This window comes from Diospyros lotus, chromosome 4 (genome assembly GCF_014633365.1).
Source record: "Diospyros lotus cultivar Yz01 chromosome 4, ASM1463336v1, whole genome shotgun sequence".
Taxonomy (NCBI): Eukaryota; Viridiplantae; Streptophyta; class Magnoliopsida; order Ericales; family Ebenaceae; genus Diospyros; species Diospyros lotus.
This window is the reverse complement of record NC_068341.1, coordinates 39,417,509-39,441,907: the sequence shown is the minus strand read 5'-3', so window position 1 is coordinate 39,441,907 and position 24,399 is coordinate 39,417,509. Positions and strand designations below refer to the sequence as shown.

At 35.4% G+C, this 24,399-nt stretch overlaps 3 protein-coding genes across 5 annotated transcripts in view; all 3 read right to left on the bottom strand.

Annotated features, from left to right (window-relative positions):
• Positions 1-24,399, bottom strand: part of LOC127800347 (50S ribosomal protein L27, chloroplastic) — a 31,034-nt gene that overhangs the window by 290 nt on the left and 6,345 nt on the right. Inside the window, exons 1-3 of one of the 2 annotated variants that reach the window (XM_052334915.1) lie at positions 3,917-4,040; positions 3,518-3,818; positions 70-171 (exon numbers count right to left, since the gene is read on the bottom strand). In XM_052334915.1, the coding sequence (XP_052190875.1) occupies positions 70-171; positions 3,518-3,814 (399 nt within the window). In that variant the 5' untranslated portion in view covers positions 3,815-3,818; positions 3,917-4,040. Of the gene's footprint in view, positions 1-69; positions 172-3,517; positions 3,819-3,916; positions 4,041-24,399 lie in introns of those variants that run through there. The other variant, XM_052334914.1, reaches the window with a different exon arrangement.
• On the bottom strand, positions 9,858-10,869 carry LOC127800345 (probable methyltransferase At1g27930). Its single transcript, XM_052334913.1, has one exon. The coding sequence runs from the start codon at positions 10,848-10,850 to the stop codon at positions 9,996-9,998; it is 855 nt and encodes a 284-aa protein (XP_052190873.1). The 5' UTR covers positions 10,851-10,869; the 3' UTR covers positions 9,858-9,995.
• Positions 10,884-21,005, bottom strand: LOC127800341 (uncharacterized). 2 transcript variants are annotated; one of them, XM_052334896.1, is made up of 13 exons: positions 20,540-21,002; positions 20,113-20,254; positions 19,880-20,016; positions 19,552-19,753; positions 19,223-19,461; positions 19,030-19,141; positions 18,777-18,924; positions 18,460-18,602; positions 13,797-13,963; positions 13,241-13,648; positions 13,097-13,152; positions 12,752-12,954; positions 10,884-12,663 (listed from the first exon to the last, which is right to left on the bottom strand). In XM_052334896.1, the coding sequence occupies exons 1-13, from the start codon at positions 20,927-20,929 to the stop codon at positions 11,504-11,506; spliced, it is 3,507 nt and encodes a 1,168-aa protein (XP_052190856.1). In that variant the 5' UTR covers positions 20,930-21,002; the 3' UTR covers positions 10,884-11,503. The 2 variants fall into 2 exon arrangements, with proteins under 2 accessions (XP_052190856.1, XP_052190857.1); XM_052334897.1 differs by lacking the exon at positions 10,884-12,663 and having other exon boundaries at positions 12,793-12,913; positions 20,540-21,005.

Below are 24,399 nucleotides of genomic sequence, written 5' to 3'. Positions count from 1 at the left end.
TGGTGTCAGTCTTAACAGCTTGGGTTGTCTGAAGAGTAAACTATGAGTTCGCAGATCTGGAAGTTAAACCTTTTTCCTGTCCGGTCCAAACTTTTCAAACTTGACTAATCCATCGATCAAGGAGAAGATGGTGTGATCCTTCCCAAGCCCAACGTTGTTACCCGGATGGAACTGCATAGGGCATCCAGAAAAATAAATATTTAAAGTTATCAAAGGAGTAATTAACAGACAACACGATGAGTACTGATACTTCATGTACTGGTGCCTCCAGAGTTGAATTTAGAAGCTGACAGTACTTCTGGATCAACACTGTGTTATCAGACCTGGTGAACTATTGAGTCTGTTACTTGTATGCACCTTAATAATCAGGGCATCTCAATATCACTCTAGCCTGTGTTAACAAGTATGAAGAAGAGGTGGCAGCATAGATGAGTAATAGAACGCAAGTTCTTTGCTTGGTCCTCTCAATCTTGTTCACACTGCTATTTCATAGCTTCATCAGCTTGGATTAGCTTTTGAGCAAATCCAAATGCCTTTTATATTTCCAGCAGCGGGAGGAAATTATGAGAACTCACTAACCCATTGCAAATCTTGCTTGGTAACCATATGAAAACTGGTTACTGCAGGAAACTAAAGACGCCACATAACTCATTAGTAATGTGATTTCAACATTTTCAAGAAAATTAATAAGAAAATCCTAAGAGGAATCCTGGATCAAAAAAGGCAAGGTCCTAAAATTTTTGTAAAATCTCCAAACTGCCTTATGAAGACATCTGTAACCACTTTAGGAAGAATTTCTAGGGGAATGACTCCTAATATTGCCAAGTGTGAACCAAAGACTACAATTATAGAACACCACAACCCTTAAATTCCACTAGGTGGGGTCAGTCATATGAATTATAGCTTTCCAATCAAGGTTTCCCACAAAATTTTCTTTGGCTTTATTTTAACTCTTTTGCTATAAACTTCTTCAATTTCATCTACTTATATCATAGGTACATTTAAGTCTTTATTTCAAATATCTAACAACAAAAAAATATCAAGCATTAATCCTACTGCATCAAATCAGCTATATGGATTCTAAATCATTAATCGTCTCTATTTATGACTTTATCTTTTCTAAAGCCATTATAATGCATATCATCTCCTCATATGCTCAAATCATTTTAATAGTGTCATATGCATTTGATTGTTAAATATCATAATAAAAATGACAAGAAAATTGAGCAACTATAGAATGATAACAATCAACTACACAAGGCATTACATTTATATCAAAAAGCCTTCCATTTAATGAGATAGAAAAACCACGTATCAAATACAAAACCTCACCATTATTAAATAGTGAATACAAAATTATCTCAAAACAATGAGAACTCAACAACTCTCAAATATTTGACCAAGATAATTAAGGAACAACCAAAATCAGGAGACAGCACAACAATTAATTGAATGCTGAAAAAAAAAACAAAATGCAGCCCTTTTTCCTTCTCTTGAACATCTAGAGCTAACCAACAAAAACAAAAAATCCTAGGCCCATATACTAACTTTCTTGAACTGTGTCAAGAGAAATTCTGAAGTTCCTTTTCAATTGTTTTTTTTTCCCTTGTTGGGATGACTCAACCAATCTATAGGAAAAGCAAAAACAACATAATCGCATCAGTGCAGCATTTCTATCAATGGGCATATCCTTTGTAAAGCCAAATATATCCTATGTCCGTGGGTCCCCTTGGTTCTGTGCTTACATAGAGCAAATTTGAAGGAAATCATAATCCAGTGGAGTAGCATAACAAAACAAAATTACCAAATAAATCTAATAAATGCATATTATTACGCATCCAACAAACCTACCCACATCCAACATAGGAAAACATAAAAGTTTATGAAGAGGAATTGACAAAAAGTATGATTCCATGAGAAATTACAAAGAAAGGTGTTGAATATTCAAATCTGGAGCGAGATTCAGATGCTATAGACAAGATGATGAAGTTTGTGATAGTTGATCTCCAATGGCTCTTTCATCTGTGATGTACATCACAGTTATGAAACAAAAGAAAGGGCATTCTCATCTTTCTATTTATAATCCCAGAGCTCTGTATGCCCCCTCCCCTCACACACACACACAGTATTGGTAATTCCAAATTCCTTCAATGCAAAAACCACAGACCCTTGTAGTCATTTCATATTTGAGGCAACAAATGATTTTAAGGCAAGAAACCCTTAAACGAGATTCTCATTCAATCTTGTATCAGATAAGAGTAAGATTTTGTGGCCATATTTTTTATCATAAATAGTTGAGCTCCTAAATAGATAAAAGCAATTGAAAGAAATTTTTAATTACACTTGATTTGTGGGTCCAGAGTATAAATATTAGGGCCTAGTAGTATTGGCTCAATGTGTTCAAATGAAAGAAAAGGGCATTGTTTGGGTATTTTTGTTACTGAGGTCATTTGTATTATCTCTTAATTTAAGTTATTACATCAGTATTTTAGAAGAATACTTAGAAGGAGCTAGGTTTCCATTATTTATAAATATTCTTGTATGAATCTCTTCTTAATTGGCAAGTTTCTCACATAAATTTGAGATCTTCTGTAGTTGATAATTATTTGCTGCTTAAATTTTTTTGCTAGCTATTATTGCATCATTTAATTCACACTTGATGATTCTGATCTCCAACTAAATTCCTTATACTTCCTGGCATAGTTGTTCAACAAGCTTCCCTCAAATCTAATCCCAGTAGCATATCATTGGTGGATATGCCAATCAACAGTAATCACCAATACAATTGCTCAAAGGACAAAAGAGAGAAACCAAGTATTCACATAAGAGAAAGAAAATGATACCACGTATAAAAACCTTTCCTAAGTTTCTCTGTACTTATTTTCCAATAGGCGAATGGAGTGCTACTTGTTCATTCATCACCTATTTGTTTGCTTGATTGATGGTCCTTTCTGGCTCATTACTAAACCTTCACTCAAAGGTTAGTCTTAGCAAAAGTCGTAAAGGCATTCCATGTCCTCTTCCAATTCAATGGAAGACGAGAGGAATACAGAGGAAGCCAGCTTCAAATAGAAGACACAAATCAGGAGTAAACCCTCTCATCAAATCCATAAACCAAGCAAAAAAAAAAAAAAAGAATACGGAGAGCACACAAGAGGAAGTTAGCATAAAGCCCTGTATCACCAAAGTTTTCAACACCATGTGGGTTAGAATAAAAGTTAAAACACCAATTCCGCTAACTTAAGAAGGCAATGAGCTGCAATAACATCGCAAGTCAAATGACATCGTGAAGCAGTGAAACCATGGAGATGCACAATCAAAGGTAAAAGATATGTATAAAGTTGCACTATTGCTGTCATAAAAACGCCATTGTTATATGGGAACTGAGAAGAAAAGGCAAGGAAATTCGTATGCGAATGTAAAAATGCATACAAATAACAAATCTCATTTCTTTTCATTTTCCCTCCCGCCGGAAATTATAGAATTAAGTGGAAGTCGAGAAAATCAAAGTCCATACCTTGGTGCCGCGCTGGCGAATAATGATAGCGCCAGGCTTGGCAACCTGGTCGCCGAAAATCTTAACACCAAGCCTCCGCCCTCTGGAATCTCGACCATTCTTGGTGCTTCCCGCTCCTTTCTTGTGCGCTGATTCGATCGTCAATGGGGATTTCAACAGAAACGACACGGAGGTCTTTTGCCCCAAACTGATCGAACCAAACTCTCCTTTGAGGAAGGACGAAGACGAGCTGGAAGACAACGATAGTCCTCTGAATGCCGCCCCCAGGTTCATACTCACAGTCGCCGCCGCCGCCATTGCCCTGCAGCACAGAAACGCATAATCAAAACTAAAAGCATATGCAATTCACATATATGGATGGATAAACTGTCAACGAACTAGGGTTTGTTTCGAGCTTACTGATGAGAAATGCAGCGACAGATAGCTTCTGCCTTGGAAGGGACGGAGGGAGGGAATTTAAACCTTATCCATCTTCATTGGAGTTCAGGAAGCTTGTGCGCAGGTGCACTGTAGCGTATTATACACCTTCCCCTTTAGAATCCATATGATTGTGCCACGTCATAGATCCCCTCGCATCCTAAAGCCAAACTGATTGACATATATGATTATTTTATTAAAATACTACTAATTTTTAGCTTATTTACAAAATTATATCTACTATAAATTTAGGTTGATATTTATTATAATTAATTACATTTATTAAAATATCTTAAATTTCTACTTAACTTTTTAGTATCAGTTATTTCGTGTCAGATGTAATTATTTTAATTAATTTTAATTGGTTTAGTTAATTTCATTAGACATTTAAATTGATTTTTTAAAACTTTAATTAGGTTTTGTTATATATAAGTTGGATTAATTTGATTTGGTTTTCAAAATATCCTTTTTTTTTTTTTTTTTGCTAAATAAAGGAATAAAGGACCCCTCATTTGGTGGATAAGTTGCCCAAAAAATGCAATTAACAAACTATATTTAGGGGTTTACTTAGATAGTATTTATTAACTAATATATGGATTAAAAAATATGGGATATAAAAAGCATTCCAGTCGAGTATGTTGCGATATGTGATGCTACTAAGAAATCTATTTGGATTTGAAAGTTTTTTTGGGGACGTTGATGTGGTTCCAGCCATTTTGTCACTAATATCTTTGTATTATGACAACAATGGAACTATCGGGCAGGCGAAGGAACCTAGGTCTAATTAGAAGTCCAAACATATTGAGCATCGATTTCATTTTATTCGAGAAATTATAGCATGTGGAGCCGTGCAGTTGTAGAAAATAGATTCAACAGATAATATAATTGACCCACTCACCAAGGTTATGACTCAGTTACAGTTGGATCGACATATTAAAAAGATGGGTATTCAATTTCTACCAATGGTGTAGCATTAAATGTATATGTGATGTAAATTAGCATTAGTGCAAGTGAAAGATTGTTAGTGTTATGTGCCCTGATACTAGATTTGAATAACATCTAGTGAATTTGTTTTAATACATTAATTATATTTTTGTATAAATTAATAAAAAAACAAGATTTTTTCATTCATATTTTTTTTCAATCAATTATATGAATAAGTCCTTAGATCTTCTGTATGAGAATCTTATTCTCAATGTGATAAGACTGTGATAGGATTTTCTAGTAACAAAAATTTTTAAACTATTTATAGTCCTTAGATTTTTTTGATGAGGACTCCGATTAATCGAGTATAAACTAGTCAAAGGTTACTATCTCGTTAGGTATGAGAATACTAATGGGATGATAGTGTGTCACATATCATATGACATTAGATGTCGTTAGTAAACTTGTGAGTGGTTGTTGGGAACGATCAGCTGAATGTGACGTCAATGATTGACCATATAGCCTAGTGGATAATGGTCAAGTCATCAAGTTGCGATGGTATATTGATCCTTAGAGTTGAAATGGCACAGTTATTTGTGTATTAGTGTGTAATATTTGTTAATGAACTGAACTACTCAATTGGAAGTTGAAAACGTTCATCTATGTGATTTTGTATTGCTGGTTTATGGAGACGGGTATTGGGAATATGATCTGTTGCCTTCATCGGTATTTAATAGGATAAATGTCCTATATGATCTACTATTAACCTGATAAGACAATCCCTGGCCAGGGTAGATTAAAAGTCAGGAAATGTGTTTCTTGAGGTATTATCTAGTCACATTAATAAAGTCTGACACATAATTATCGAATTTGTGAGTTTGTCACTCCATAACTCTAATTTAATCGGCACGTTAGGTGATGGAAGGATTATAACATACGGTAATCGTCAACTGTAATAGGTTCACTTGAAGTGATACTTCACTACCACCTATATTGTTCTGAACCGCTATTAGGCACTATTCAGGAACTCTCAAAATATTGTTAGGATTTGAAGAAGTTCCGGTAATGGGTCAAGGGGTTAACTAATACCGAAAAGGGTTTTAATGTTATCTGATTGTTAGCGAGTAATGAACCTAAAAAGTCACACACCATATAGTGTTGTATTTGGTATCGACATTGTGTGCCCAAAATATCTCTGAAAATGGTTGATCAAAAGTTGACTCTTGACCCCTCTTATTAATAGTGTATAGTAATAATACATAGTACATAATGTGAAATCAATTATTAATTGTACAGTAAAAGACGGCGGATGGCAAATAGTGCATAGTGTATAATGAAATCAATTATTAATTGTATAGTAATCAATGGCAGTAGACGTGAGAAATAATGGAAATAGGAGAAAAAGAAAAGGGGAAGGGGCGGGGCCTTTGCCCAAACTCTTCTTTCTCTCTCTTTCTCCCTCACACATTTTTGCTTCATCTTCTTCTTTTTTCTTCATCTAAAAAATATTTTGTTATCACAGAAATATTTTACGTGCAAAGGTCATGCGTAAAATTTTGAGACATCGGCACTAATGATACGTAAATTCTCTGTGTCTAACATGGGATAACTAGAACAGTACCCTACTGCATATTAGGTGTGAACAAACTAGGACCACTATAACGTGAAGTGGATATGATCTCAGTACATAAACCATTCATGTACCCTAACTTTACATCGGACAACAAGTATGAGATTTATTTATGCATTCAATTGTTAAATATGTGTGTTGATTAAATAGCCAAACTCTGTATGGCATGTATATTATATTTCGTTATGTGTAGTATTAATGATTCCCTTCAAGTTTTTGATAATAAGAGGGATATTTTGATTAAATTTTTTTTTTATCTCAATACTTATCATATTTTAACAAACATGTGTAATTCTTAGTACATTTCAAAAAATTTAATAAATAGTTTGATAAAAATATTAAAATATTTTTCAACATTATTTTGACCATTTCATATCTTAATCTGAAAAATATTTTAACGTTATCTTAATACTAACTTATTTTATTCATTTTAACAAATATTACCTTAACTGAAATTAAATTGTCATTTAAATGATTCACCAAATCTTTTGTTAGACTTCAGTACTAGTATTATTAATCTCCCCTTAAAACTAACTTGTAATGACAAAAGATCAAATCAAATGATGAACAAAGTCACTCTCAACATTCGACCATTAATCATCTTAGGCGTACTTCACATTTTAAACCATAATTTAATATTGTTCTATGGTATTAGTAAAATGATACTAAATATCAAGCAAAACCAATAGATACCCCCACAAATTAAATTAAATTATTAATGTGAATAATCTTGATGAACCATCATAATACATCATTCACTCTTAACCTTCACTTAAAACATAATAGACGGCGACAAAAATCTGATCTAAAGTGTTATAATTGTGACTCAAAATTTAAATTTGATTGGAATTGATATTTTTCTAATTGTGATTGAGATTTTAAATTTGACTATGATTAGAGTTAATCTAAAATTGAAGATTTATTTTTGTGATTTGTGTTTTTGTCAAAATATAATTTCTTATATATATGAGTGTTAAATTTATAAATACTTACTCAATACCCGTAAATTATGGAAGTTATATCTAGGGATGGCAATTACAATCGAGATTGTGGGGGAGCTGAATTGAAATCGAACCGGTCAACGCAATTAAAAACTGTTTGACTGGGAAATTATTTGGTTTGAAAAAAAATCGAACACTATTTCAATGGGTATGGTTTGTTTATGGTTTTCACTAAATCCAAACCAAAACTTGAACCAAAGTCGAACTGAATATACATATATATAATATATATATATTGACTAATGCATTTTTTTTAGAAGTATTTTAACTAATGCATTACAAATATATAAAATATTTAACATTTATAAAGTAATTAACAAATAAAAATAAAATCTAATATTAAATTATTTTATTTTATTTTTATCAATCAAATAATTATTAATAAAAATAATTAATTAAATATTAAAAAAAATAAAACTTGACGGGAGATTATGGATCAAACTAAAAAAACTATGGTTAAAACTAAAACTGAACCGAAACCAAATGGTTTGGTTATGGTTTTTAATTTTTAAAACTAATGGGTAATGGTTTGATTTTGATTTTAATAGTTTAAATTTAATTTAGTTATGATTTTGACAAAAATCAAAACTAAACCAAATCATTGACAATCCTAATTGTATCACTATTATTATATTAATATTATCATAATAATATTTTATTCTTTCTTTCATAATTTTTCTCAATTTTAGTTTTTTACGATAATTTGATTCTTATCAATAAAAAATGTTAAGGCAAACAAAGGCGAAAAATTCGATTTCAACTTCACTCTCACTTTTGAAAAAGCATATATTTTCATCTTTCAAGAGGTAAAGCTATACCTTATTTTAAGCATATATTTTCATCTTTCAAGAGGTAAAGCTATACCTTATTTTTGAAGGGATGGTGCATCTTTCTGGCTCCAATTCTACCTTTCGCTACTGAGACGTCTGATCTTCGCCCATTTCTGCCTTCTTCTGAACTCACATAGCTTGGGATGAAAGATAGATCCATCAGAGATGATGGAAAGATCCATTGCTACTAATTCAGAATTCTATATATATATAATATGTCGGCTTGATCATGGGATTGTAATTAATTTATATATGGGCTATTTTGATATAGGTAATTAAGGTGACTTCATTTATTTATTATTAATAACAATAATTATTAAAAAGATAATTAATACAATACCCATCTAATTTTTCTTTATTCCCAAGCCAACATAAAAGTAAGGTTGCGTATAAATGAAAATAAAAAATGGATATAATACGAAATAAAAGTGAATTTTTTTTTAAAAAAATAAGAAACGAAAACGTAAAAGAAACACGCAAATAAAAAAATATAAGAGTATTTTTGTAAACATAATTTTTAATATAAAAATAGTTATTTAATATAAAAATAAACATAAATTTCACAATGTATTTAAATAAATTTAAGAAATAATTAAAAATTTTGAATTAGTTAGAGACAAAAAAAATTTCATCTCTAACCTTTTTGTAGACGAATATGTGTTTTCAAATCGAAAACAAGTTTTTCATAATTTTCTAATATTATACAATAACCTCAAAATATTTTTAAAATTATAAAAATAACCTGAGATTACTTTTTGATTTTTCAAAAATAGAAACATTTTAAAAATACCATTACGACATCTCTAATGTTAGTTGGAGTTTGCATCTCTTCCTTTTTCTCTCTTTAGAGCATCTCCAATGGGGAGTGGCATCTGGAGTGCCATTTCCATAACTGTCAAAATGGCACCCCAGATTAAAAATTAACCACTCCAATGGAGGTGGGATATGAGGTTGTAAAATGGCAACAATCCTCTTGGGGTGTAATTTTTGTAATCTCTGGAGAGAGAAAAAGAGAGATATGCAAACTCCAACAACCATTTTTAATTGGTCTATTTCAACTTTTATTATAAAATATTGATAATACCTCTATTTTGGCACTTACCATTGGAGTAAGTTTATTTTTTGAAAGTGCTATAACACTATTTAAAGTTGTAAATAAGTAATTTAGCACTCCAAAATAGCACTCCCCTTGGAGATGCTCTTAGAGATTGTAAAAATGGCACTCCAAGAGGATTGTTGCCGTTTTACAATCCCATATCCCACCCTCATTGGAGTGGTTAATTTTTAATTCGGAGTACCATTTTGACGATTATGAAAATAACACCTCAAATGTCACTCCCCATAGGAGATGCTCTAATAGCATAAAAAGATGCGTGTACTGTATTATATTGTATGCCATGATGATGCTCGTCCAAACAAAATATTTTTTTAATATTATAAAATATTTTTAAAATTATAAAAATGGCCCATGACATTTTTTGATATTTTAAAAATGAAAATATTTTTAAAACATTGATAAGATGACATTTTCATACATCATAGCATAAAAGAATAGTTGTATTATATTGTATTGTATGTGATAGAGGATGCTCTTATAAACAAAATATTTTGGCAGCATTTTTCGTCCTAAAAATTCTGTAAATTAAAATAACCGACAATTACATAAATGGTATTTATTAACAGAAGGCTTGGCCGCCGCCGCCGCCCACAGTCCCATTGGGGGCGGCTGGAATCTGAAAGTGCCAGAGCCGGCCCACGGCCTTCACCCGAAACTTCTCGCACAAGAACTCCTTGGCGAACGTCTTCTCCACCTTCCGATTCACGTCGTGAAGGATAACGTGCGTCACCCCGGGGCGCACTCTAGCCCTCGCCATCACGGCAGCCGAGAATATCGCAGCCATCCGCCCCGGCGCCTCCGCGAAGTACCCCCTCGGCCCGTCGATCATGATCACGTCCCACTCCTTCTCGTACACCTCCGCCGGCAGACGGCTGAGCGCTAACTTGCACCGGGTGTTGCCGCGGAGGTGGGCTCGGGGCGGCAGGCAGCGGGGCTCGCCGCGGTAGGAGGCGAGGAGGGCGTTGGCGTCGGCCAGGCGGGTGGTGTAGCGGACGGCGTGGGCGAGCAGCGAGGGCGCGTCCTTGAGGACACGGTGGAGCCACCGGACGTCCTCCTCGAGGAAGAGGGTGGTGCCGCCGGGATTGAAGGCGGACCACATGAGGGAGTCGTGGCCGAGGCCGAAGACGAGGAAGTTGCAGGGGGAGAGAGAGTTGAGCACGTCGAAGGTTACTCGGATTTCGGCTCGGGATTGCTGCGGGACGGCGCGGTTGGTGGCATAGTGGAGGATGGAGTTTAGCTGCGGTGGAGTGGAGGCGCAGGAGCCGGAGCACGTGCAGGGGAAGGGGGCGGCGGCTGTAGTAGCGGCGGTTCGGCTTAGAGTAGCGATCATGAGAGCGCCGATGGCGACTAGGAGGAAGAGGAACGTGACGAAGAGGGGCTTGCCGATCACTACATGACCGCCGTTCTTCGTCATCTCCGGAGTTTGTGTTTGTTTGCTGAGATATTCTTGAAGCGAATTGGGTCGCCTTTTATGGTGGAAGCTCAAGCACAGTGCTAGTGACGCATTACCAAATGCAATTTCTTGCTCTATTATAACATTAATTAGAGGAAAATGACATTGTTAATGAAAAACAAACATGTTAACTAACCACTAATCCAAGTAGGTACTAGTAGTTAAGTACTAAGACAGTTTAATAACATCGTTTATTAAGGTTCATGCATTTAAGTCGATTGATAAACAACATTGTGAACGAAGTTCTAACATGTAAAATTAAGTGAGATGAATTAGATCCAGCATTATAGGCGACCTCATTCAAAAGAAAAAAGGGCCTGCAAAAATAGGAAAATAAAATGTTGTTGTTGTTGGGGTGAGTGTGAAAATATATTATGCATACAATGCAAATCAGAGTTAAGCTAAGGAGATGTAGCTTGTCAATGTTTGTATGCCACACAGTTGAGACAGCAGTTCAAAATAAAAGTAAAGAAACATGTCAAGGTGAAGCATATATATATATATATATATATGTTAGATATACCTCAGCAGCATATATAGAATCAGACTAGTTTGTGGAGAATAGGGTACGAATCTTGTCCAAGGAGGCTTCAAACAAAGCAAAGCACTCGAATCTATGGACCATAGCTGGTGCTCCCTCTCTCATAATTTGAACTCACTGCGAAGCTAGCTCTTGCCAACTTCCTCAGCTGCTTCATCTCATTTTCTGGCTCTAGTTTAAGTCCTTTAACTTGTTTTCCTTCCCGGGGTTGAAGGCCGGTCTCAGCAGTCATCGGAACAGAGGTGCTCGGGTCTGGCGACAAACCAGGACTAACCACAGGGACCACTGTTGCAGTCATCACACTCGAACATGGGACTGAATCAGGGCCTGCTTTTAGTCGGGAGGATTCACCGGCTCTTGAACAATAGCTCCTCGGGAGAACAAGGAGGAGGAGACCCCTGGCAGCATTTTTTAGGCCTAGCTTGAAAGAATTTGGTTGCGGCTTGGAGAGACTAAGAAGGCAGTTTATGATAGCGTACCACTCGTTTATCATATGTGAAACATACGTAACAAAGAGGAAACCAAGCATTGCATACCCAAATTTGTGTTCCTTAATTGAATTTGTGTCATTTAGGCTTGTCGATAGCATGAAGAGGCCTGCCTCACACAAGAGTGACACACTCTCCACTGCGTTTACTGCCCGGCTGATATATGGTTTAAGGGAAAACAGGTATATGAACTGAACCAAGGTGATGGCTAGTGCAAAAAGGCTCTGTTTCAAACCTCCTGATGAGAAAGCTCCGGCTGCTATCCCTAAAGTTGCTCTTCTGAAAAGATCAAGGAGTATATATGAGGATCTGGCACATCCTAAGAGCCTCTTAGACTTGGGAATTCTGTATTCTTCATTGCTGTCAACTGAACTTGGAACCCCCATTCTTCGGTTCCCACTAAGGCCGACTTCTGCCTGCTTTCCCTTGCTGTTTGGGTCATTTTGGTCTTCTATGACAAGGATTGGAGGACCCCTCCAGCTCTCAAAAAGAATCCCAAATCGAGAGAGGAAAGAAGATGGAAACCCCTCTCTATATCGCCATTTTCCAATGGCAGGCCTCCCGGTGAAGAGAAGCCACAGTTTTGTATGCCATGGCTCCCTCTTTTCAATGCCCTTGACTTCTGTATACTGCGCAAAGCTCCCAGAAAATACGATAATTATAAGAAAGAGGCATATTGATAAAATGAAACCTCCAGGGATGGCTAGCAACAAAGTCCCTGTAAGGATTCCCCCTGCTGTACCACCTGCACATTGTATTACTTGGCTTGAGTTATGAGAAACTTCTAGTGAAAAATTCTTATTTTTTGAAGTACGATAAACAGGATTGCTTACCTCTGATGACAAAAGCTGCAGATTGACAGATGCAAGGTAGCATAATAATCAGGAGAAAGAGCTCAAACCTCGGAACTGAAAGTCTCCCATAAGCAGGTGTTTGAGTCCTCCATCGAAGGAAAAGAAGTGTCACTATATGGGTTGTTAGTAAACCAACTCCTCCTACACCAAGCCAGAACAAGTTCATTTCCAAGTCCTGCCATCTATTTAGAGGGCGGATTTAGCTTTGACAAACACATTCTCTTTATTGATGGTCACTGTTGACCATAGATATGAAGTATAGCGAATAACTTGGCTTATCATTTTATCTTCAAATATTAAACAAGTAAAGAGAAGCATACAAACCCTGTATATCTCTCCATTCTTTTAATGACATGGCTGGCAGATAATGGCTCTCCTCGCTGCAAGTACAGTGACTCAACAGTTCAAAAAAAAAAAAAAAGCTTCCGTATTTCATCGAAAAAGTTAGCATCTCAAGTGAATACTCACCAGAAAATAAGTGAAATATTCAGTGGAATCTAGGGGTAGCCCATATGGAAGGTTTTTCATGGTTACATTATCAAGCACTGGGAGCCACCCATTCTTACGGTAAGTCCCTGTTGAAATGGGTCTTCTTCCTTGTGAGTAAGAGGAGTAACTGGTTAAATTTAGTTTATATGCACATTGAGCTCCTTCTGAAGAGGGCAATCCATAGGATGACTGTCTTTGTTTCACTTCAAGCTCCATTTCAGTCGTGTACAACTTGTTGGGCCACATTGAAGAGCTCGCCTTCTTCCATGGAAGCTTTTGGCGGGGTAAAAGCCACCTTAGACCCTTTGTTGTCTCAAAATATTCTACCGGCAGATAAACCAAGAGCCAGTCTGCAAGAACAAACACTTGCAGGTGTCCCACCATTCCCTATTGTAAAATATCATGCAGAAAATTAAATAAATAAAGAGAATAATCTTAATGTGATTTATGAACATGAAAATTGCAGCGTTTTGAGAAAGAAAAAGCAGGTTGATTGAAATCATATAAAAATTTCATAAGGTACACAGAGACATACAAGCAGATTCATTGTGGGATCAGAGAAAAAAGTGTCCCTGCAAGTTAGAGTGCCGGCTGCTTCTAGAGTTGCAGAAGAAAGTGAAAGCACAGCAGCAGTTAGTGATGTTGCTAGTACACCGGCAGTCATGAATGAGTGGAGTGCAATTGGTATAGGAGGGGCTGAGTCTGTAAACATGAGAGTCAAGAACAGGGAATTAGCTGCACCTACTAAATGTTATATTCTTCTTTCTTGGCGGAATGTTAGATCCAAGGCAAAAATAACTTGGCCATAAACGGTATCCTATAGAAATATAGTTCAAAATAGCAAAACAATCGAATTTATCTGCCTAGGAATTAGTCTTCAAGCCTCAAGAATTCTGTAAAAACAAAACCGTTAAGAGGGGGCAAGACATTCCCTGCGTAAACACTTTGATGTTTAAATTAGATTCATGAATGTAGCAAAAGGAAGTGCAAAGCTCTTGAATTGATAAAAAGTGACTTACTTGGGAGGAGGGACCCTCTATTTATAGATGAAACTGTTGGGAAGTGATAACAATCCTTGATATATCGAGATTAGAATTGTTGCAGATAATCTTTATTCGCTGTAACAACAACATATCCAGCCTTTATCCCACTATGTGGGGTCGGCTACATGAATTCTAGACTTCCATGTATTTATTCGCTGTAAATTTTTAGAAAAAAAATTCCGGAGGTATTTGTTTGCACAATGGTTTTGGGAATGCCCCGTGAGAGGGGTTACCGGTAGGGTTGTAAATGAGTCGAGCTGCTCATGAGCGAGTTGGCATTCAACTCAGTAAGAGCTCATTCGTGTTCAACTCGTGTTATAAACGAAATGGGCTTGACCTCTAATTTGGAGCTCACCTCATAAATTAGCCGAGCTTGAGCAAGGCAAAGCTTGCCACAATTCGGCGCGCGAACAAGTTCATGAATAGGCTCGTACACAGGCTCACAAAATAATTTTTTTTTATTATTATAACTTGATATTGGTAGTAATTATTAATTCTTGTATTTTAATTTATAAGAGAAGGAATATGAAGATTCCTTTCGCATAGAGTTGGTGGTTGATTGAGGATTGAAGATTAAAGATTTAAGATATTTTTATTCATGGACAAGTGGCTTTGAACATGTTTATATTACATTGTTGTGTTTAAAATTTTTATTTATTTTGTTATTTTTCCTTGTGTTTGTGATAAAGATGTTTATGTTTGTTTGAATAATGTTGTATTTATCTTGAGAACTTATGCTTGTATTTGTTATATTTTTTGTTATGTAAAAATTGATTTTAATAGCTTTAATTAAAAAAAAAAATTCCTAGTAAGTTCCAGCTTGAGCTCGGCTCACCAGAAGTTTGTTTATCATGTTGAACGAGTTGGTTTGAGCTCGAGCTTAGTAAATCCTTAACAAATTTTTTATCTCAAGTCGAGCTAACATTTTTTCTAATGAGTCGTGCTCAGCTCGGCTCGATTACAATCCTAGTCACTAGGAGACTGCTTAGTCTCTTAGAGGATGGAGCTTGCGGAATTTGTCTAATAAGTCTCCCAAAGACCCTTCTTCTGATAGGATCTTCCAGGCCCTTTGTGGCTTTTTCTTTTGCTTTTATCCGTTGTTTTATTGAGCTTGTCTTTGATGAGCTCTTGGCAATGGGCCTTGGTCCATTACTAATTAATTCCTACAAACTCTTTTCTCTTAGTGTCATGGAAGGAAGAGTTTTGTGTTTAATGGACCGTCCTCCCAAACGGGTGCTTTTTCTTATGGTAATAACTTTTTTCTTTTTGGCTTTAGCACGAACCTTGTCTCGTTGGATTTTTTTTTTCATCCAATGGATATGGTCTTTTGCTGCCTTTTTGTCATATGGTCTAGATCCCCTCAGCCTCTGTTGTTTCAACTCTTAGGGTTTCCCTATAAAAGGAGGGCCCTAAATTATTTCTTCATTTTTTTTTAACTTTTTACCCAAGCGATGCTTCCCAGAGTCTTCCATAAGAGCTTTTTTGCTTTCTTGCATATCTCCTAGAGACTTCTTTGCATATCCCTCGAAGACCTTTTCAATCACCCACAAACTTACTTAGTCGTTTTTTCAAGCCTTCTGGAGACTCTTCTAATTCTAGTTAATCTTTTGAGTAAGTGATGGCTAGAACAAAACAAGTTAAGTGATGGAGACTTGCTTGGTCCTCCAGTCTTTGCGGTAAGGGGATCAAGTGCAATTGCACTCTACCCAACCCCTAACAATGGTGTTCATCCAAGTTAAGAACAAACATAGCCTCCTAACATAGCCTCGTCTTAGCTAGGAACAAGAGAAGGAGAAGGAAGCCAGCAGGAGCTTTCAGCACCCACTACCCTTGCCAAAGGATTATGGGCTGCTTGAGGCTATGAAGAAGGAATGAGAGATGTTGCCAGTGGAGGTGGAGGTACGTGAGGCTAAGAAGGAAGAGTTGTGGTCCCCTTGGCGTGAATAGACAGACCAGCAGCATCTTAAGTGACATGAAGCTGCTTATTCACCCCTGCAGCCTGCATCACCTTGAGCTTTCGAGCCTCATAAGCATCAATTCTCCTAAGAGTTGCACTACCACAACCCTATTCTACAAAACCAAAGGCAAAGTGTAAGTTACTGAAAGGAAATAGACGAAAAGAAGACTATGGTAAGACAAAAAGGCAAAAGAAAGAAATATCCTCAAAAGAAACATGCTCCTGTAGGGATGTGGAGGTGTGCAAGTGAGACTCCTATCTCATCTTCATCCTCCTCTCCCTCTATTCATCATCAGAAGAGAAGGACATTGGCTGAACACCACCACTCAAAACATCCCCAACGAGTCCAGAATCACTCCTGTCAACTGAAGGGTCGACAGGGGACACAACACCCCCACTTAAAGTCCTAAAGGGACCTGCCAATTGTACGACCAAAAGCCCCCATCCCACAGTGACAATGTTCTCACAAGTTGAAATCTCATGAAGACGAGCAAGCCTGGAGAAACTAACTTCCTTATAGTTGTGCTATAGACTACATGAACACTCTTGTGGGAGAAGGAAACTGAACTGCCTAAGCCTTTCGATCATCATCGCAACACTATTGTAGAGTAGCACTCCAATTAGCCGAGGGCTTTATTACAAATAGGCTAGTCTCAAAACCATCTATCTTATTTAGAAGATTGACAAAAAGTTTGCTAACCCCTGGTCCTCTTTGAAGGGAAAAAAGCTACCCCTCTAATCCTATAGAAGCAACTAAGCAATTTAAGGGAAGGCACCACTCCCCTCTAGTGGCACAAAATAAAAAAGGCCATCAATTGGGCCCATCCATTCAGGTGAAGCTAAGTTAGAACCAAAAAACTTGTCCTCAAAAAACTGATGCCAAACTTAGGGATGGGGAACCTAAGACCCGCCGCTAAGGAAGCCTCATGGACACCTATACAATCCTCATTAATACGAGCAACACAAGTGTCCCCCTACCCAGGTACCTTCTCCTCATAATCTTCGAGGAAAGGAAAACAAGCCCTCACTCTTTTGAGATTTGCCTCCATGAACCTAGAACCTTTCCCTGACAGCACCCTTATCTCCCAAAGAAGATGCAACCCTCGTTATTTGTTTTGTTCTGGCCACCACTTAAAAGGATTAACCCAAAAGAGTCTCTAAAAGGCTTGAAAAAATGACCAAGCAAGTTTGTGGGTGATCGAGAAGGCCTTTGGGGGATATGTGAAGAAGTCTCCAAGAGATATGCAAGAAAGTAGAAAAGCTCTTCCGAAAGAATCTGGGAAAAATTGCTCGATAAAAAGTAAAAAATGAAGAAATAACTGAGGGCTGCTCTTTTATAGGGAAACTCTAAGAGACAAAAACGATAAAAAGACAGAGAAAGACCACAACTGTTGAATGAAAGAAAAAGATTGAGGCAAGGTTCATGCTAAAGCCAAAAAGAAAAAAAGTTAGAACCATCAAAAAAGCACTCCTGCGAAAGAGTCTCTCAGAGGACAGTTTGACAAACACAAAAACTCCTCCCTTCGAGAGACTCAAAGAAAAGAGTGGGAGCAATTGATGAATAATAGACCAAGGCCCATTGCTGAAGGCCTATAAAAAGCAAGCCTAAGAAAACAATGGATAAAAGCAAAAGGAGCCATAAAGGACCTAGGAGTCCCTCTCAGAAAAAAGGTCTTTAGGAGACCTATTAGGAAAATTCCACAAGCTCCATCCTCCAAGAGACCAAGCAGTCTCCTTGTGACCCCTCTTACGGGGTATTTCCAAAATTAATGTGCAAACGGTTATCTCCAAAGTCTTCTCCTAAAAATTCGCAACGGATAAGGATTATCTACAACAACCCTAATCCCGATATATCAAGAATTGTTATCACTTTCCAATGATTTCATCTATAAATAGAGGAAGATCCCTTCTCCTAGGTAAGTCACTTTTTATCAATTCAAGAGCTCTGCATTTTCTTTCGTGATCTCTAAGAATTTAATTTAAGTATTAGAGTGTTTGCACATGGAATGCTTTGCCCCCTCTGACAGTTTAGTTTTTGCAGATTCTCAAGGCTTGAAGACTAATCTCCAGGCAGACAAATTGTATTGTTATATTCAAGCAACAACAATTGTATTTCATTTTTGTACCATTTAGCATACTTAAAAACAAAAATGGACCAACTGGTGGGGCATGAACAAGGAGAAAGAAATTATCCATACAATGCTTGGAATTGAGGACATTAGAAGCCAAGTTTAGATTTCCTGAAATATCATTTACTTGTCCTGCAGGAACAATGATGGATACATCTTGTGATTCTGCTTGGACTGTCAGTAAGTATAGAGCTCTCGAAAGTTCTTCAAATCTACACAAACCAACACCACAAATCAGACAACTACTTTTGAAAATAGTATTGATCGAGTGAGCATAAGCAAAAACTTATCTCCTGCTAATATTTGAACAGTCTTCAAACCGAAGTTTGTTTTATGCCTCAGTAAGCAGTGTTGGTCCAATTTTAATACTGTTAAGCAATATGCACCTGCCTTGTGAGACTCCCCCCTTCACTTCAACCTTTGAGGGCTCAAATCCAAAAACTGGCTTTGTGAACTCAATTATTATCTTGATGATGGGATCTGTTGTAGCTCTCGATGAGCTTGTGCGCAAGCCTACTCTAGGCTCATTTGAATCTAAAAGACAAGCCCATTAGATTAGATTTTAAATCAGACTAGTAAGAAACTTTTCAGAAACAAATTTCAGAGATAACTAAACTGGGAAAATTATACAATACATACCATATAAGAATGTAATAGGGGCGACAGGGGAAATGGCACTGCCTGTTCTTCCAATTATTGAAGCAGCCTCTACATCCACTGTGATTATTTCAGTTCTTGAAATATTCTGAAGCTGTCCACAAAAAGGAGGAAAATATCATGTGTGCAAGAGTAATATTTAATAGTAATAGTGGAGTTGAAGATCCAGGCTTACTTTGAAACCAAATCTGCGATTTCCATGATTTCCATTCTGACTAGATATGAAGTTACCCGAATTTACATGTAACACTCTTAGAATCTGTTCTGTTGAATTCAAAACAGGAGTACTGAAGTCCAAGAAAACTTTCAGGTCCTCCATTTTGTTAGTTGCAATTACAGTTCTTGAAACACCATTTATCACCAATTCATAAGATGGGACGGGCATCCATAAATCCACTTCCACGGGTCTTCTATCTAAGAAACCATTGAAGGGTCAGTGCAGGATTCAAAGGGGAAATAAGAGTAGCAAACTTAGGGAAAGCAGTGACTTTGGTATGTTCTTACCCAAGTGAACAGTGAAAATTGAACTGTTCGTTCTAGCAAACCAGTTCCCTGCTTGGTCAGTACAGAACTTATCTGCCATTTTAATTATGACCCGAGCATAAATACTTCTACTAGAAAGAATAACATTAAGGCGATATTTTATGTCAGGTTTGATGATACGCAATGAAGAGGTGTCCACACGGGCAGGACCATTTACAATCACCTGGAAATTGGAATTTGAAACATGAAAATGTGAAGGTAATAATAGCATTATTCCAGTAAAAGTAGCTATTTTCAGGGTACTAGTAGTCAATAGCATGGGATAGAACTCAAGTAAAGGACCTCTTACATCACAGTTTGATGAGTTAATACACTTGAAACCACCATTTCTACTGCAAGCTTCACTAAAAATAACATCAATTTCCACTTCTTCAGCATTTGTGAAACTCTGTTTGCTAAATATTGTAGCAGTTGGCGGTGTTGTATCTATGAATATGAAACAAAGCCGGCATTAGACGCCTTTGAGAAATAAATTTTGCAGCCATTAAAGATCAGAGAAATATGTGAGAAGACAATGCTTACCGATGAACCATGAATAGGTGGATGAGTTGCTCTTTGCATCCCCGGTTGTAACGTTCACAACAAAATTGTGTCTCTGATTTACTGTCAAGTTTTTTAATACGGTGGCATCAGCAGGACATGACCTCAGTGCTTGGCCGTCAAGCTGATAAAAAACGCCAAGCTCCCTCAGATCATTATCAAAAGATAGCTAGAAGCTTACGCAACTCCATGGAAGTATTGTTTCAACCAGTTCTAGATGCATTCTACCAAAAAAGGGGAAAAATCCTCATTCTATGAGGATATAAGATAGCATATATGCTGGCAAAACCCTAGCTAATGAAATCTAGCATTGAAACATTAACCCCATTATCTTCAATTTCTCAACCAAACAAGCAAGCAAGAACAGAAAAGGAGTTCATATCAAGGAATTGCGTCAGTAATTCAGTACCTCACAGTGGATCGAACAACCATGGCTCTCGCACGAACTGGAACTGTCCAGCGTCACCACCGAGTACCGGAAAACGGCGGTGGAGAACCTCGACCGCGGCGGCGGAGCTCGATCAAAACGGATGAGAACTTGCGACTCGGCCGAGTTAAATAAAGCCGCCGCCATAAATAAAACGAAGAGCAGCTGGCCGAGCTCGGCCATTAAAGAAAGGGGAGGAATGAGGACGGAGAAGAGGAAATGCTCTCGGTTGCCGAAACTAGGTGAAAGCGATCGCCATTGAGGCTTCAAGGGTTGGATTGGAAGAAGGACCACGTAGGCCTGAGATAGAGTAGAGCAACCACCACATCTGTTTGGTGTCAGAGTCATCACTGATGAATTAATGGAGTTCATGAACCTCCATAACTACCCCCAGTCCCAGGTACAGCTTCATCTTCTTCTCCCACAGCATTAATGGAGGTTTATTGTTTATGGCCTTTTTGGGTGAGCGGTTTAGCCGCTTATAAGCTCGGTAGCCTATTTTTTAAAGTGTTTGGCAATCACTACCAGTTTAAATGTTATTCAGCTTAAAATTAATTTACCAGCATTTAACAAAAACTTCCCTCTCCAAACTTTTTAAAAACATTACTACGAATTTAAAAATACATTTACCCTCACACAATTTTTGAAATTTTAATCTACCTATCTTCTTTCATCTACACAGCTTCCTACTTTTATTGTCGTCGCCTCCCTCTAATTACAGCTATCGTTTTCAAGTCCTTCGTCATCTCTAGCTCTACCATTATTATCAATTGTCATCTCCAACTTTCATTGCTTGTGCTCGTCTCTCTATAAATGTATATATATATATGTAATATGTATATTTAATATATATAATATTAATATTTTTTAATAATTATATATAATTTATCATTAGGATCAAATTTTATCAATATACATTAATTTATTATTTAATTTTATTAAAAATAATATTTTTATGTTCTTTATTTGTATTATTTAACATGTTTATTTTTATTTTTTTATCAAGTTATAATAACTTATCAGACCTTTTGAATCAAACACATAATTATTAATTAATAACTTAAAAATATATTTATCTAAAAATATTATCAATTTAAATGTTCCTTAACTTAAAAACTTTAAACCACTTAAAAGTTGGGCAGCTTAAAAGCTTTCAAATAAAACGTTTAGCCAAACAGGCCCTTAGTCATGCTGCCGCTGCGTGTTCACAGAACAGCATTTCAGAGAAATGCTATATACACGGTATAACAGTTTGACAAATAATATTTAGAATTAATATTTATAAATCTATACTAATTTTATTTAAATATTAAAATTTAAATAATTATAATTAAATGCCGCTCAATCAACTTTTACTTAAAATTTTTTGGTTCTTTCACGTGCGTAGCACGGATCACCCTCTAGTTATATATAATAAGAGTAATAAATGGACCTTATTTTATATTAATTAATTAATTTAAAATACGATACATTTATCATCCGTTAATAAAGTTATTTAGATATTAAAAACAAGATACAATAAATATACTTTAACAATTGTCTTGTATTTAACTATTACTCCTAAGACAATAATTAGCATTAATAATATAATAAATATATTTTATTTTTAGTACTAAATATATTATTATGCATGTTACTATATTCTATATATATAAATTTTTAATTTTCTAAATAATATTAATATAATAAATCAAATATAATAATTACTTGGAGCTCACTCATTTAATTCATTCAACTCAATTTGATAAAGTGAATCTCATATCATTATATTTGAGTTGTCACATCAGTATTGCTTAGCATAAATTAAGCAACGTTAATTAAAAGATCAAAACTCTACATGTATAATAACTAAGAAAATACAAAAAAAAATAATTAAAAGGCTAATCTATAACTATTTGGTCGACAAACGACTCGACTAATTGAACATTGATATGATTAATTTTATCTAATGATGTAATAAAATTGATACAACACCGTTAATGTCAAGGTAATGTTAAGAATTATAAATTTCAAAAAAAGGTAAAAGGTAATGTTAATAATTATACAATGGTTAAACTTTAATAAAGATATTTTATTTTTAAAGAACAAATATTATTTTTAAATTTAAAATAATTTTATTAATTAATGATAAATTTATTATATTTTAAAATAATTTTATTAGTCGATGATATCAGATGCCATTGTTGAGTATGACATTTCCTTTTGGCTTCGCATTTTTTTAGAAGAAATTTGAAAGAATATTCGTAAAAGAATAATCGTTAAGACAATAATAAACTTGTGTAATAGCTTTAACTATTATATTGACAAGAGTTTAGAGTTTAACTATTATATTGACAAGAGGTTTAGAGTTGACCACCATTTAATCTATATAATAGTTGTACTCTTTATTGGTTCTCAATTTAGAAATATTCATAACAATTTATGAGTTTGAGTTTGTTTGGACTTGTTCTATTTATAAAAAGATGGTGGGGCTCCGTCTTTTGATAGATTTTCCAATATTTAAATTCGTGATTATATTTAAGAATAATACAATAGTATTGCAATTAATAAGTAATTAATAAAGTACTTGATTTTTAAAAAATCACACATTTCTATAAAATCTCATAAGGATCGAAAAAGAGTTAAGATTATATCAGATGATAAATCAGATATTGATATTAACTTTTCTAATTGACAATTTCCTTTAGTAGGGCTTATTAGCATAAAATATCTTATATCACGTCTTAACCCTAATCCTTAAACCTTTGATTTATATAGGCTTTTCAAGTCTTTTGACTTAATTTATACCTTTGATCTTGTGTCCATTTTAGTTAGGGGTTACTTTAGGTATTTCTACTTTCCAATTGGGATGGGCCATCATCATATACTTTGCATTAATTTTACTTACTTGTAAAATATTAAAAATAATATCATATATTATCTTTGAATTTTAACCAATAAAACACATGTTATAATATAATTAATTGATAATATTGTGTAAATAAAATAATCAAAAATGTTATGTTATCCACGTCAAGCAATATAGTATTTACCCAACACGAACAAAATGAGAGGGGGCGTGCCCCCTCCCCCTCCCCCCCCCAAAAAAAAAACACACCTCCCTTACATGTTGGCATCGGATTGCCCGACACGAACAAAAGAACAAATCTGATGAAATAACAATATGGTGTAATGTTAATTATTACCCTTCATGTATTTATTACATGTTATAATATAACACAACACATATAGTAAATCGACCTCATTTTTAAGGCTTAATACATATCAAACTCTATTAATAATTAAAAAATATGATATTTGACCCTTAATATGTAAAAAGTCCTAATTTTATATTTCAATTATTAAAAAATATTATTTTAAATCCTTATTGTGATAGAATGTTAACATGCTCGCTTATGTGAGTGTCACGCTGCATGCATGGATGACTGATTAACAATACTTGAATAGATTAATTAGTCTATTACACTCCATTAACAATTAAAAAATATGACGTTTGGTTTCTAATGTACAAAACGTCAAGATATTATGTATCTTAATTATTAAAAATAATTACTTTAAGTATTTATCGTAATTGAGACTAAATAGAGCCACTATTTACGTCATGTAAGATGTACACATGAAAAAGAAAAATTGTCATATCATAAAAAAGTCACGTTAGCCATACATCAAATTAAAATTTACTTTGATGGAGAAAATAGCAAATTAACCATAGCTTAAAAAAATGTTAAATTCCAAACATTTAAATCTCTAAATCAGAAAATATGATATGACTAATCTCTATTTTTTCTCTTTATTGAACTCAGTTCAATACTCTCTTGTTTAGATCCTCATTTATGTCTCAG